This window comes from Oreochromis niloticus, linkage group LG11 (assembly GCF_001858045.2).
Source record: "Oreochromis niloticus isolate F11D_XX linkage group LG11, O_niloticus_UMD_NMBU, whole genome shotgun sequence".
In the NCBI taxonomy this organism is placed as follows: Eukaryota; Metazoa; Chordata; class Actinopteri; order Cichliformes; family Cichlidae; genus Oreochromis; species Oreochromis niloticus.
Genome location: NC_031976.2, coordinates 27,995,646 through 28,011,122, shown reverse-complemented (window position 1 = coordinate 28,011,122; position 15,477 = coordinate 27,995,646). Strand labels below are relative to the sequence as shown.

The 15,477-nt window shown below is 38.4% G+C and overlaps 1 protein-coding gene and 1 long non-coding RNA gene across 5 annotated transcripts; both read left to right on the top strand.

Annotated features, from left to right (window-relative positions):
• Positions 1 to 936: 936 nt before the first annotated feature.
• dhdds (dehydrodolichyl diphosphate synthase) lies at positions 937 to 10,302 on the top strand. 4 transcript variants are annotated; one of them, XM_005455327.4, is made up of 10 exons: positions 1,116 to 1,371; positions 1,479 to 1,548; positions 2,705 to 2,821; positions 2,917 to 3,059; positions 4,221 to 4,337; positions 4,432 to 4,533; positions 4,646 to 4,760; positions 7,763 to 7,830; positions 7,929 to 8,036; positions 9,582 to 9,706. In XM_005455327.4, the coding sequence occupies exons 1-9, from the start codon at positions 1,268 to 1,270 to the stop codon at positions 8,017 to 8,019; spliced, it is 927 nt and encodes a 308-aa protein (XP_005455384.1). In that variant the 5' UTR covers positions 1,116 to 1,267; the 3' UTR covers positions 8,020 to 8,036; positions 9,582 to 9,706. The 4 variants fall into 4 exon arrangements, with proteins under 4 accessions (XP_005455383.1, XP_005455384.1, XP_019220638.1 ...); XM_005455326.3 differs by lacking the exons at positions 1,116 to 1,371; positions 7,763 to 7,830 and adding an exon at positions 937 to 1,091 and having other exon boundaries at positions 9,582 to 10,302; XM_019365093.2 differs by lacking the exon at positions 7,763 to 7,830 and having other exon boundaries at positions 1,118 to 1,295; positions 9,582 to 10,302.
• A 1,365-nt stretch (positions 10,303 to 11,667) lies between these two features.
• LOC100698600 (uncharacterized) lies at positions 11,668 to 15,208 on the top strand. The gene is made up of 6 exons (XR_266608.1): positions 11,668 to 11,894; positions 13,244 to 13,261; positions 13,598 to 13,627; positions 13,960 to 14,007; positions 14,124 to 14,180; positions 14,560 to 15,208. It is a non-coding gene; the product is annotated as an uncharacterized LOC100698600 (long non-coding RNA).
• The last annotated feature ends 269 nt before the right edge of the window (positions 15,209 to 15,477 follow it).

Genomic DNA, 15,477 nt, shown 5'->3' with positions numbered 1-15,477 from the left:
CCAGACATTTTACATTTGGATTCATCGCTCCATAACATCTGTTTCCATCGATTTCCAGTCCAGTTCTTATATAATATGGCACACCTCCGCCTTTTCTCCGTTTCCATTCCTTAAGAATGGCTTCTTGACAGCCACCCTTCCACTGACACGATTTCTGATGAGGTCTCAGTGAACAGTAGGTGGATCAGCTGAAGGGCAAGGTGCATCTCTCAGGTCCAGTGTCAGGTGTTTGTTGGATTTTTTTCTATTTATTATTGGATTTTTCCCCCTATATCTTCTGTTGTCCTCCACTTGTCCAGTTTCCTCAGATTTTTAAAGGACCCAATGCACACCATGCCAAGATATGCCAAGTTTTCAATGATTCAAGTAAATAAATGGCAACAACACATTGCTAGTATGAAAGTGTCCATATACACTATTTAAAATAGGTTCATTGTTTGAGTGAATGTTGAATGATTCATAGGTCAGTGTTAGGTGTCTTAATACAAAAAAATTAGCCAATGCTAAAAATGTTAAAAAATTATTAAAAAAAAAAAAAAAAGTTGTAAAGAATGATGACTCTTGCATAGCAGCGGACATGTCATATTCACTGCAGCACGTGGAAACACAGTAAACAAACATGTGTTAATGATTGTTTTGTGAATATGATATGAATAAAACAGCTGAAAGGATTAGTAGTGACATTTTTCATCATTATTTATTTACTTAAAACACGTACTGTTTTGTTTACTTTTTTCTCAAGTTATTTTATTTATATTACAAAAAACCCCGTCAAACCCCTGCTGTGTCATTGATGTGTCTTTGGCTTTTTATGTTCGATTTAATATTTTTTAAAAAGACATAAATAATAGATTTGAATTTACTTGTCATCCCTTAGTTCATATTGTGGTGTTTTACTTCAGTAAACGTTGAGAAGATCACTTCCCTTTAGTTAAGGAAATCACAGTCGGTCCTTTCATTGAAGCGTAGCGTGCGTCCATCCTCATGATTCAAAAATCTACTAACTGCTGACAGGAAGTCGTCAGCACGCTCATACGTCACTTCACTCCAATACGGAAGAGGTCGTCATCGTTAAGGCTGTGAGTTGGAAGGTATGTGAAATGTGATAAAACGATCGCAGTTTGTGAGTAGAACAGCTCGTGCTTCAGTAGTTTGAATGAATGAAGCACTGTAAGTGTTTCCTGGGCAACGAGGGCGCCCGTCAGTCCTTTTCCAGTCTCGCGGCGGTTTAGTTCCCTGCAGGTCTCGTGAGCCGGGCTTGCAGTTAATGGTGAAATCCATAAGTGGCTGCAAATGTAATGCAATATCTTCTAAAAATGGGACGTTAATGTGGGAACGAGATGCCTTCCCTTTCGTGAAAGCTAAAACTTGGTGAAGTTTTTTTTTCTATTTCTGGAAGAGGGAGTGTGTGCGGTAGGAGTGCTCTTTGAATCCCCCCCCCCACCTTTTTATAAATAAATCTTTCTGTCTTTCGGCAGCACGGATATGTCGTGGATAAAAGAAGGCGAGTTGTCCCTGCTTGAAAAGATTTCTGCCAATATCCTAAAGGTAAGCTGTACGTTATAAGTTGACTGTCTTTTTCAGCCTCGCTTTTGTCGGTCTTCTGCCTTTCTGCGACTCAAATCAAATCACTTTTATTGTCACATCACATGTGCTGGTACACTGGTACAGCGCATACGAGTGAAATTCTTCTGTGCAAGCTTCACAAGCAACAGAGGTGTGCAAAATATAAGAATGGGAATCTGAGAATAATAAGAATAAATATATGTACAAATATAAGAATGTATGCACATTAATGAATATGTATACCAAATATGTATATATACGTGTGTGTGTGTGTGTGTGTGTGTGTGTGTGTGTGTGCATACATATATGTAAATAAAATAAAACAAAACATACAGAGGTTAGCAGTTGGATATTGTGCAAAAGAAATGGCATTTATGTACAGTATGGAGTGCATAATGTTGAAGTTCCGGTAAGTGAAAGTGAGGTGTCTATGAAGTGTTTAGCAGTCTGATGGCCTGATGGAAAAAGCTAAGTATCTTTGTGGGAAAAATAAAACCCTGTTAAAATATGACATTTCTGGGGATGCCCCAATTATGTGCATTAAAAGAAATCTGGAAATTATGCAGGCTGGTAGATTTTGATTAAATATAATTTTCACTCTATATAATTTCAGAAAAGAGGAAATTATTTTTGAATGTTATATTTTGTATAGTTGAATGAAATGTGTTTAGATTTCTCTTGTGCCTTGACAAAAATCAAAGTATGTCATTTCAGAGTATCTGGATGGAAAATGGAGTGACAAACAGAGCCATTTAGAAAACATCAAACTATTTATATATTTATTTGACAAGGTTAAGATTCAGAAAATACCATAAAGAATAGCTTACAAATAATAATAGTTCTTAATTAAATATCTAGGGGCATGAGCTGTAACCCCTGAGGGGGCCACAGGGAATCACTTTTTAGTTATCGTTCAAAATGCAAGTCCTGGGTTCAAAATGCAAACCTATTAGTTGATGGTGATGAGTTTTATTTTGTTTAAATTTGAAATGTTTAGAAAAAAGTTGTACATGACATTTTTGTGATAAGATATCAGCAGATATTTACATGGAATTAGACAGTGTTGGTCTTTTATAGATTAGATCGCATTAATGCTTCTTCTGCATTTCTTTTGACTCTTTTGACTGTTGTCTTCCAGGCAGGACCCATGCCTAAACATGTGGCCTTCATCATGGATGGTAATCGACGTTTTGCACGTAAGAAAAACATGGAACGGCAGGAAGGACACATGCAGGGCTTCAACAAGCTGGCAGAGGTGAGTTTGGGGTTTTCGGCTACAGGAAATGCATGTCACATGGGCAGAAACAAATTGATGATGTGTGCCAAAATGCCTCGTCTTCTCCACACCAGACACTACGTTGGTGCAAGCATCTGAACATCCCAGAGGTGACGGTGTATGCCTTCAGCATTGAGAACTTCAAGCGCACTAAAGATGAGGTGGATGGTTTGATGGAGCTCGCCAAGCAGAAGTTTGAAAGGCTGCTGGAGGAACAGTGAGTTTTGAGCTGAGTTTTCCACTTTGCTTGTGGTCACAGTTTGTACATCATATGATTCATTGCTTCCTTAAAGTAAAGTTTAGAAAGAGTGACATGCAGCGCTCAAGCATAAATCTGAAGTTAAAGTAAATACGGGTCCGTACATGAGAAATCAATTTTAAACAAGTTTTGACGACCTGTTTCCAACAGAGGCACGAGATCCTTTGAGTTCACCTTTAGGGTGGGCTTGGATGGAAATCTGTTGTTTTTTGTTTGTTTGTTTCTTTTGGTTCACACAACAACGGTGTTGACACAGAAACATTTACTAATGCATCAGACACTGAGTCAGAGACAGTGTGCTGATGGTGGGATGGCCAAGAGGAAGCAAGGGTAAATAGGGAGTCTGTTATTTCCACTGGTCTCTTAAATAGTGCTTACTTTTTCACTGTAGTGCAATATGTCAAGCTCAGACTAGTCAACTAACGTGGATTTTCTTTTCATTTTACTCTGTGGTCATTGTGGCGCATGTACTATTCATTTATTTATTTATTTAAGCAGCTGATTACTGCCGCAGATACATTTTCAAGCTAAAGTGGAGGTCTGTTAATCTGCTAACCATTTCTCCATGTTTCCACACAAGTATGAAATATTTTACAGCTGACTTATTTCTTCACTTTGGAGAAAAAAAACAAAGAGCTTGTTGACTAATCCATTGCTTAATGTTGCCCTTTAGTCTGTATTTGTTGTACACAAAACTGTGGTATAAGTAGCTCACTTGTTCAAATGCCATGTTTTGCTCCTTTTTTTTATCTGAGTAACCTGTCTAAAGAATTTAACAGTGTAAAAAAAAAAAAAAATCCCCTTCTATTGGATGTTGTATTATGTCTATCAAAATTTGGACAAACTTGATTATGAGGCTGCTGGCTGTTTATGATACAAGGTTATTATTTTTCTTACGACTGACATCCTTATGACAAACCACTTTTGCACAGTGCTGGACAGCAGACTATTTCAAGTCCACTGTACACACTGAGTACTCAAAATTCTCTGGAGTCTCCTTTGTGTTTTTTCTGGGTAGAAAATCCAGACAGACAAGTTTCAGGATTCTGACTAGTCTTTCTGTATTTCCTGTTCATCTTCATGCTTTTCCTATAAATATCTTCCTGTTTTGTTTTGCAGTGAAAATCTGGAGAAGCATGGTGTTTGTGTCCGAGTGCTGGGCGACTTGAATATGCTGCCACTTGACCTTCAACAGCTTATTGCCAAAGCCGTGTTCACAACCAGGAATCACAATAAGTATGCTTAGTAGCTTATTTTTTTCATTCATCGCTGTGCTGTCATATCCTGTACATTAGAAGTGACCACAGCACTACAAATTCTTGTTTTGTAGGTGTTTTGTCAATGTGTGTTTTGCCTACACATCAAGATATGAAATCACCAATGCAGTCAGGGAAATGGCATGGGGAGTAGAGCAAGGCCTGATCAAAGGAAGGTAAACGAGACAGCAATGAGTTCATCTTGTCATCCTTTGTTAAATACTCTATAGAAAGGTGTCCTGGAGAGCCATTGTGTTAACAAGCTGTTTGTGTTTCTGTGATGTGCAGTGATGTTTCGGAGGCATTGCTAAGTGAGTGTCTGTACAGCAATAACTCGCCAAATCCTGATTTGCTCATCCGCACCTCTGGAGAGGTGCGCCTCAGTGACTTCCTTCTTTGGCAGGTGAGAGTGAGATAGGTGTCATCAACAGCTAATGAAGTTCATCATATACAGTCCCAATGAAAAGTTTAAGACCATTTGAAAAATGGCAAAAAATCATATTTTGCATGGTCGGATCTTAACAAGTCTCCAAAAGTTGATTCTGTTCATCTGGACGTAGCGTTTTGTGGGAGAAACGTTTCGTCACTCATCCAAGTGACTTCTTCAGTCTCAGCTGACTGCAGGTTTCCCCAATCTTATAAACAGTAAATTTGCATAATGACTGAAACCAGCCCACTGATGGAACAAAGGGCTGTGCGGTCAGTTCCTTAATCGTAATTATGCAAATTCCCATGACCATTGATCAACAACCACTGACCAAAACCCACTGATCAAAGACCGCTGATCAATGGCCATGAGTACCATTCACAGAGAGTTGGGGAATGGCTGCAATCACAGCATTGTAACATGGTGACAGATGTACCCTTAGGCCCCCTCCTTGATTCAGAGATGGTCTTTCCCTTTTCACGTAAATGGCCTCCTTGACTCCGCGCTCAAACCAGCGTTCCTCCCTGTCCAGGATGTTACATCCTCATCATTGAAAGAGTGTCCACTGGCCTGTAGGTGTAAATTGACTGCAGAGTCCTGGCCTGACAAGGTAGCTCTTCTGTGTTGTGCCATCCGCTTCGCCAGAGGTTAAGGAACTGACCTCCCAGCCCTTTGTTCCATCAGTGGGCTGGTTTCAGTCATTATGCAAATGTACTGTTTATAAGATTGGGGAAACCTGCCGTCAGCTGAGACTGAAGAAGTCACTTGGATGAGTGACGAAACGTTTCTCCCACAAAACGCTACGTCCAGATGAACAGAATCAACTTTTGGAGATTTACTTTCCTGGATGATTGAGATTGCATCAAGACGGATCTTAACAAGGTTCCAGGTAGAGCTTCAATATGCAACAAGAAGAAATGGGAGTGAGATGAAACATTTTTTTGAGCATGCAATTGATTAAAAACAACGCTTAAACTGAAACAGGCTGTTTTACAGCTGATCAAAAGTTTAGGACCACATGCCTTTAAAAGGCCAAATATGTGCAAAAATGTGGATTCATTGTCATTTTCTGTCAGGTAGTCACACTGTCGTGACGTTCTGATGGCAAAGGCAAAAACAAAACGAAAACCTTTTTGAACGTAGTCGGGTTGTTGAACTGCATAAGCAGATTCTCTCACATTGCACAACTGCTGCTGGGGTGGGACACAGTAAGATGGTAATTTGGAATTTCTTAAATGATCCTGAGGGTTATGGAACACAAAAGTCAAGCTGAAGACCCAAAAGAAATTTCACCAGCACTGAGCCTGAGGATCCAATTGGCTGTCCGTCAAGACACTGGACGATCCAAGACCCAAATTAAGGCCGTTATTGGTGCCGACTGCAGCCCAGTAACCATCAGACGGCATCTGAGACTGAAGAGCTTCAAAAACGAAAAACGTCTTCAAAGGCCTCATCTCCTTGAATGCCACAGAACTGACTGTTTGGACTTTGCAAGAGAGCACCAAACACGGACATTGAAAGGTGGAAGAAAGTTTTATTCTCTGATGAGAAAAAATGTAACCTTGATGGTGCTGATTCTTAAATTTGGGCATCTGACAAGGATGCCTCATGGGCGCCTCTTGGGTGAGGTGTTCCGGGCATGTCCTACCGGGAGGAGGCCCCGGGGCAGACCCAGGACACGCTGGAGAGATTATATCTCTCGGCTGGCCTGGGAACGCCTGGGTGTTCCCCCGGACAAGATGGAGGAGGTGGCTTAGGAGAGAGGTCTGGGCTTCTCTGCTTGGGCTGCTCCCCCTGCGACCGGCCCCGGATAAGCAGAAGAAAATGGATGGATGGAATAATGGAGCTTCAGGAGGTGCAGGGGTGTCAAACCCTGGCTTTATCCAGATGTTGCAGAGAGCATCCCTCATGACTGGGGCCCTCATCTGTGCGGTAACAACTGAGTTTTTCAACAGGACAACGCTACAGTACACAACAAGGGACTTCTTCCAGGAGAATAACATCACTCTTTTGGAGCATCCTGCGATTCTCTCCTATTGATCTCTCTAAGCAACTCTAACACATACACATAAACTATCCAATCTACCCTCAGCTCTTCAGTGAGGTGTTGTTGTTATAATTAATAAGAATAGTAATCACTTGATCCAAATGTTTTAGCCAACTTGGCCTTTATTTTAAATGCTCAGGTGTTCTTGGAAGTCAGTCATTTGCAATCATTTGCATAGGAATTGTTTGTTTGAACAATTCCAGTCAGGATGTCCCTAATTTGAGAATGTTGCAGTATAAAGCCCATTGAAATGACTGTTGTTGCCAGCTCGTGCTGCATATATAAACTTGAATTGATTTACCCTTGAAGATGACTGTTTTTCTATGAAACTATGAAAACAGCAAAGTAGGATTTAGATTTATGCTTGGTTGAGTGTTTAGGGATCATGATGATTTAGGAGCAGGGTTTTTCCTGGCTCCAAACTACAATCTGAATACTGCTCAAGTATTGAGATGTACTACTTTATTTAAATCTGGTCTTTTAATAAACAAGTGTGTTTTATTCCAACCCCTTTTATCGCAGGAAAGAGATGATGAGTAATTTTTTTTTTGTGTGTGAATTAAGAAGAGTAACGCTGGTGGTTGGACTTGTTTTGCAGGATGTATTGGTCACTCATGACGTTAACCTTTAAACATGAACAAAGCTGTCTGTTTGTGAAAATAATCCAGCAAAACTGTGTGATGCCTAAATAAACAAATCTGTGATGAGTGTTTCATTGTATGGGTACAGTTTATATTTAATTCAGTATCAGTGTTTTTATCTAGTGATCATCAGGGATGGTAAGTACTTGGGTTTTACAAGAAAAAAATGGTCTTGAACAGCTGAAACTGACTCTGAGAGAATTCTTTGTATCTCCTCTGACTTATCTCTCTCTATATATATCTTTAGTGATTTATTTGCATGTAAGATTTTCTTTCTAAATTCCTTAAAGCCTGTGACAAGTCTCCCTTCCAGTTTGGGGGTGCAGTCGCTGAAAGCCAGTATTAACCTAATGACTGGGTAACAGCACAAATTGTAAAAGCTTTATTTTTTTCTTCCAGTTTTTCCTCAGATACCCTGTAAACTTGTATTGGTTTTCGTATGTGCTCTTTCTGCAGACCTCTCACTCCTGCCTCGTATTTCAGTCCGTTCTGTGGCCAGAGTACTCATTCTGGAACCTGTGTGAAGCCATTCTGCAGTATCAATTAAATCACAAATCCATCCAGGTAAGGATAATACTGAGACAGAATTAGGGTTTACTCACAGTGTGTGAGCCATGCAGTGTGTCCAAGCGCATTTGACAAGCGTCATCATTCATGTTAGGTTAAGTAACTAGTTCAGGTTCACTCAGTAACTGTATGCATGTAGCATACATGCATACAACCATGGAATTTCAGTCTTGTCTCAATTAAAGATATCTCCATGAAAATGTGTATTTAGTGATTATTAATAAATCTATAATGTGAGAGAAACCTGAGTCACAGCTTCCAAGAACTGCTCCAGTTAAACAAAAAAAATGTGCACTCCCAGAGGGATTTTCAAAAGCATGTGTGCACGTAAGAAAGAGAGAACGAACATGAGAAAGGAGTTTATTTGTTTAGACCAGGGATGTCAAACTCATTTTACATTGTGGGCCACACACAGCCCACTTTGATCCGAAGTAGGCTAGATCAGTGAAACTCACTATAAGAAAAAAAGAAGTGCAGTCTCAACAGTATGTGTCAGTTTTTCGTGTTTAGTTTGAATACTCCATAGCTTTTTGTCCCCAGAGTTGGAAGGGCTGTGTAGAGTGAGTCAGTCGAAGAATACAGTGTGTTTTTGGGGTCATAATGTTTGTTATTTTTGGCCTCCTTTATTTCCTTGCTGGGGAGTATCTAAATGTGACTAAAGGTCCTGTGTAACTAGAATAATATTATTTAGAAGCAGCACAAAAATGTACTTTCAGATATCTAATATAACTGAACCATACCGCTCTTTTGGTTTTGAACCTAATTGGACTTAGCTGTTCGGATACTACTGTAGTTATGACCCCTGTCACCCACTGTCAGCCATGCTCTGCTTTTCATTAATGTGATGGCAGCTAACTATGTCAGCTCCATGTTGCACCCTGGTCGCTGTTATGACTGACTCAAAGGCCACAGCAAAGAAGAATAAAGAGAGAACAAATATTTATTTAACTTAATAGGAATAAATCTGTAAGCCAGTATCAGTGGCTTAAAGAAGTGTATGGACTTGTTGGCAAATATGTTCAAGTATAAGTGCAAACACAGGGAAGCAGGTGAGACACGGGGCATGGATATGGTGCATGATTATGACTGCATGTCTTTCCTGCATTTTTGTGAGTTCTTTGGAACAGCACTTCCAGCTGCTCCCCCCACCCCAAAGGGATCACTACAATGGAAAGATCCCCATGTTTGATTTGGCAAAGATTTTGCAATTTTTCTGATGAAACCCTCCCATTTATCAGAGCTTTTGGACAAGCACTATGAGTATACTACACTTTGACACGCTGGCACTTGGTTAGTTGTTTTGGAGAGTCCTAAGCAGGAATAAGCAGCAGTGTTATGCATCCCATATCTGAAAAGGGCTTATGTTTTGGCTGTGTCAGTTGCAGGTTCATCACTTGAAAATGTTAACCTTAACAATTAATGTAGATCAGTGTCACTTTGTAAAACAGACTGTTGTTAAACAAGCAGAGAAAGATTAAAGTAACTCCTGTATCTATGTATATATTTAAATGTATATCTAATTTGGTGTGTTTGTTATTACAGAAAGCTAGAGACCTCCATCGAGAGCATCAAGCTCTGCAGCAGCTAGAAGCAGATCGTGCTTGTGTAGTAGAGCTCTTGCAGCATCACGGCAATGGAAAGCCCGTCGATAGCCAGAGAAGACAAGAGGCGCTACTACACTACACTGCCTGCCGGGAAGAACGAGTTCGAGACTTCCTAGAAGCACTGAAGCACAAAAGAGACTCCTTCTTTTCTGACTTATGCAGTGAATCCTTGTTGGCCTAAGAAGACGTAGAAGAACAAATCCTCTGAAGCGGGGACGAAGCCTCTCCTATATCATCTTCCCAAAAGGGCTTCTGTGGAAAAGGGAAGAGCAAGCAGTAACTGGGAGCGGTTTTATTTTGTTGCTGATTCATATAAGAGGGCAGTTTTACCCCTATGGGGCTGTAGAATAATCCTGCTATTTATGATTGTAGATTTAAAAACTCTAATAGGTGGAAATGTCTGGTCAAGATGTAGTTAAATAATCGTATAAACTGTCAGTTAAATGCATGCCGTTGAACGGAAGGTCATTTTATGTGAGTGAAAGCCACGGATCCTGTGTTTCGGTTCCAAAACATTCGTCCACAGAACTTTTAAATTGTTGTTGAAGCATAAAGTGTTGTTTGTTGACTGTGATTTTGACTACATAACTATATTTTGACCAGCTTTCTGGAACAAAATAAAATGATTACTGTATGTCAGATTAAATGATGTGAAATTCTCTGTTTTGTAGTCTAGGTCTAAGTCTAAGCTTTTGTCTCCATCTGGCTTCCAAAATATGGTTATCTATTGTCTTAACTTGTGCAGCAAAAAATATGTGTATGGTCCATGCTGCTGATATATGTGGACTCTCAGGGGGAAAACTAGTGATGGTGTTTTATTGGATTAATGGGTCGTTTTTGCAAGTAGATGACTTCCAGCGCATAAAACTGTACCAATATAATTTCTGCTGCTACCTGTTGGAAGTATTGAGCCTTAAAGCTTATCAACTACTAATATGCTATGTATTGCAAAAATTTTAATAATTTCTTGTAATTGCTATTCTGCGTCTCGGTGGTATAACACAAGCAAAGAACCACTTTTACTTTTTTTCAGCAGGATGTTTGTTGGGTTTTGCTTATTTGGGGGAAAAAATCGAAGAAAAAATGTCCCAATTTTATCCAAGAAGTCCTCAGTCTTTAAATCACAAACTCAAATGCAAGACATCTCTTCATCAAATAATCATATTTGGATCTTGTCCTTCCAGAGGAAACACTACTAGGAACCAATTTTATTTAACTTGCATCATCTATACACTGACAGAAGAATTGATAAACTTTGAGAGAACTAGAAACACCATACTATAAACATACAAAAACATACTGCCCCACAAAAATATGCTTATATACACATACATAGGTATAAGTATGAATATATACTATGAATATATACTACTCATCAGGCATACAGTACTGGAATATTACTACTAATGCACTGACATGTGAGCAGTATTTTAGTGTTGAATAGGTATTCTACTTTTAGCTATTTATTATAGTTTATATAGTTTAGATAGCTTAAAATCCACTAAACAAATACCAGTTACAAATTGTATATGTCTGTATTAGTATTTCTTCACACAAAGCTTGTGAAGCAATCCCTCCAGTAGTAATAATAATAATGACTAAATGTTGATTTTTGGTTTTACACAGGGCTAAAATTACAGTCTTATAGGCCCAAGCCAAACAGATATATTCATCCACCACAAGCTGACAGAAAGCACCATAGTCTAATCTTCACCCGCGACCGTCTTTTGCCTCAAAGCTATGACATCAAACAACGTGATTGGTCAGTTGCAACGCGGGGATATTAGATACACCATAAAATTTGGTTCTTTGTGAACAAAAATTGTTCAGTTTATCCGATAGACGGTGAGCAAAGGTGCAACGACTTTGACGCGCCATTATCTGCGTATTTATTTTTTCGATTACAGCAGAACGAATCAGTCGAAAACGTTCATACAGCGCCACCCCGCGACTATAATCCGTATTCCTTCAAGTTGCCGTCTGCCTTTTTAACAAATGGGAGGCGCCTCCAACCCACGTGACGCCTTTCTATCCAATGGCGAGATTCGAAACACAAAACTGGTTCAAACCGGTTTCGTTCTTATATTTCAGTGTATAAACTACAAGAACATTCGTTTGCATTATACATTCGCCATTTTCCGCTGTGAGCGCTTGGTTGGCGTCTGTTATCGCTTCGAAAAAAGCCATTTTCGCAGCTGTATTTTCCTGACATTTTTCTTCGTTTCCCGCTGAGAACATGGGCAAAGCAAAGGTAAAAAAAAATTGAATTTAAATTGAATTTAAGTCTGTGCACTGGAATCGTTTTCGTATCATTAAGTTAACACAAGACTGCGCCTGATATTTCTGCTTAAGAAGAACGTCATCATCCCTAACAAGCGTTTTAGCAATGGCGGTCTGACAGTGGAGAGGAGCGCAAGCATCCTCCCACTCGTCGAAAACAAAAGTTGAAATTTTTGCTCATGGTTTAAAATTATTCTTATGAGTTAAACGCGTACAGTTGCGTGTATTTTTGTTTATTTTTGCCTTCCAGCGCCCAACTCTGGTTAGTCCAGCCGTTGACATTGCGTTGTGCAAAATTTCTGACACCATCTTTTTCCCCCCCTCTCTTTGGCAGTAGGCAGGGCACAAATCTTGCTGTTGTAAACGCAGTAACAAACTTTCGATATGGACAGTGACTGTTTTTCTTTATTCTTTTTCTCAACCTGCGCGTCGATGCTTGAATGCATAACTTGGGATCCGAATTAATGAAGATAAATATGAACTGCGCCGTTATCAAGCAATCAAAATAAGCTCGAACGCAGGCTGCAAATTTGAGGAAGGAGTTGGGGGAGGGGAGGTGGCGATTATTATTTTTTTTCCGCTCAGGTTTTGAATAATAAGAGCCAGCCTGGTTCTTGTATCGTCGTTTGAAATGGGTTTGTTAACAGTAGTAAATATTTATTAAAAACGTCAAACGCGATTAGATTGCAAGTGCGCAGCAGGAAAAAAAATGTATAAATACAAAAATAAGATTTTTTTTTTGCACATTTGTGTGCATTTTGTCGTATTTTTAATGCATTAATTCATGGTGCAGTGTGTGGCCATACTATTAAAAAAATGCATAATTAACGATTTAAAATTAGATTATCACAAATAGGATTGTTTGGGGTGTTTTTCGATGAAAATCTCAGTCTCATCCGTGATTTTTTTTTTTGTCTTCCTTGAAACCCCTCCAAGCATTCGTTTAGTTGCATTTGTCGTGTAGGTACAGATTAGTAAAGTAGTAATCTTATCAGTTTCCCAACAGCTGTCTGTAGGCGCGCACTGATACAAAACAAAGGAAGCTGTCAGGGCGCCAAGGCGGTGTCATGGTGACAGGACTGCCCAAATTTGAATTCAAATATGCGCGGGAAAGCTCTTTGTGAACTTGAAAAATCAAGAGCAGTGTTAAAAAAATTTAATATGTATTAGATCTTCTGTGAACATTTTTATATTAAAACAATGTAAAATAGTGCACACAGAAAATAAAAAATACGTTTTGTGCTATTTAAATCTGTGTTTTTTATTATTATGTAGTTTTACTTTTCAGTTTGTAATGTTTTCCCCTTCTTTGTCTTACAGGCACCTGCTTCCTCTGAGGTTTGTCTAAAATGAATATATTTTTATATTGTGTTATATTGTGCAGCACTTGCATTTAGAATTTGTGGGTAAATGCTTGTTTTTGATGTATCGTTTGCATATTTTTTTGCCACTGATATAATATATTTTGTGCCCTTATTTAGGATGATGAGTGTTGTACTTAGTTAATATATTTATTCAAACTACTCCCAATTTCATCTCTTTTTTTTTGCTTTTGTTTTAACTTACTTTTTTCAGTTGCATACTCTTTAAAGGTCCTGTATAAACAAAGCTATTAATATTGATGCAAAATAAGACAGTGTTTGTTTTAACTTTCACTTCCTTGTGGCTCTACAGCCTAAGAGAACCTCTGCACGGCTGGCATCAGTAAGTTCTTTTTAAACGCAATTAAGCATTTTTAGATGTACTCAGTATATTTAATGTGCAGTATCCTGCAGTTTTTGTTAAATGTTCACTATTTTTTGTAAGAAGCAACCACTTGAAATTGAAATTGAAGTAGTCTATCATGTGTGTATTAAATTTTCATTTTACATTTTTTAAGAATATATTAAGGGTCTCTTACACTCTTACCTAATGTGGCATGAGGAAGTAGCCATGATCAAGAAGTTTATAAACTTGTAATAAGCTTTTATTACCTAGGATTTCAAGGATCTTCTGTTATCTCTCTCAAACTGATTTAAATATCTTTTGTCTTGTAGAAACCGAAACCTGCAGCAGTGGAGGCTAAGAAAAAGGCTGTTGCAAAGGTATAAAACCAAAATCTTGCACGCTTACTATGGGGGAACAGCTCTGTAAGACGTTTGCCACATGTTTGCTTGATTCATTTCTGTGATTAATTTGTTATTATCATTTTATTTTCTAGAGGGCACCCAAAACAAAGAAAGCCAAACCCGCTGAGAATGGGAGCACCAAGGCTGAGGTTTGTTTCTGTTACACTGCAAATTAATAAATGTTAGATCAAACAGATGTTCTTATATTTTGCAGGTCGTTTCTGCTTTCTTATGTTAACTTATTTGCAAGCTTTTAATTGTTCATGAGTTGAGTGCAAAGGTAAATAAAAAAAGAAGAAGATTAAATGAGTAAAAAAAGAACTAGATATAAAAAAATTGATGTGTATGAGTTCTGGAAACATGTGAGGCAGTTATGGTTTTATGTGTCCTCATAATGGATAAGTGTTGCAAGGAGTCTTTTTAATGTAATCAATAAAATTAAATCTGAGTACAAGAATAAGTTGTCATGTGACTAAAACAATGCAGTTGACATTGCTGTTGGCGTGTTTTTTGTTTTTCTGTCTGCAGGAGCCCAAGGCTGAAGCCACTGAAGCCAAATGAATAGTGGTTGATGTGCTCACTCTGTGTACTTGGTGATTGTACAGTTTTAAATAAGTATTTTTTACCAAGTTTTATATTACAAATGTCATTTATAGTTTTGTTTTTGGCTTGCACTTGATGTAACAAAATTTTGTTTTCACATTCATATCCATTTTATATCAATCTTAAAAACGGATACCGTCCATATCCTGTAGTTGTGGCATTTTTTAGTTTGTCTAATCCAGATTTGTTTTAAACTTCTAAACAACAGATGTAACAGCTTTTCCAACAAGTTGGATTTTGAATCTAATTGTAAACATAAGGCAGCTAAAGCATAAAATTTTGCAGGAGAATATGAATTTGCCGTTTATCTCCTTGTAGTGTAATGTTGAACTAATAAAATTATTGCTTTCCAAATGTTTTAAAAACATTGTATGTTGATGTAAAATGCCACAGACAAAAAAAAGAATACTGTTATTAGGTCAAAAAAATGTTTAAGTTTGATGCGTCCCAAAAACATGGCTGATGTGAACCCAGTCATCTGATAAAAACTTCTGTTAAGTTATGTTTCTGTTTTCTGCTTTTCTGACTCCAATGGTTGATCTTAATGTTCTTGAATAAAAATTTTCAAAATGTCCTTTTTGGGGTCACTGTTGAGATGGAAATCCTCGATGAAGGAACAGAAAAATGGAAATGCTGCGACACAACGTTTGAAAAGGTGATGCGGCGACCTTGAAAAGGTTTCATCATAAACAAACTGCAGGCTCCACCATTTTGGCAGGACATCCATTTTAGATAGTTTACATCCACGGGGTCTCATCCCTACTTGTGACTGCTCGGGTATTGCTGTTAGGCTCGGCTTTCTATTTTCAACAGGCTAGTTAATTTTCACACTTCTCTATGTGG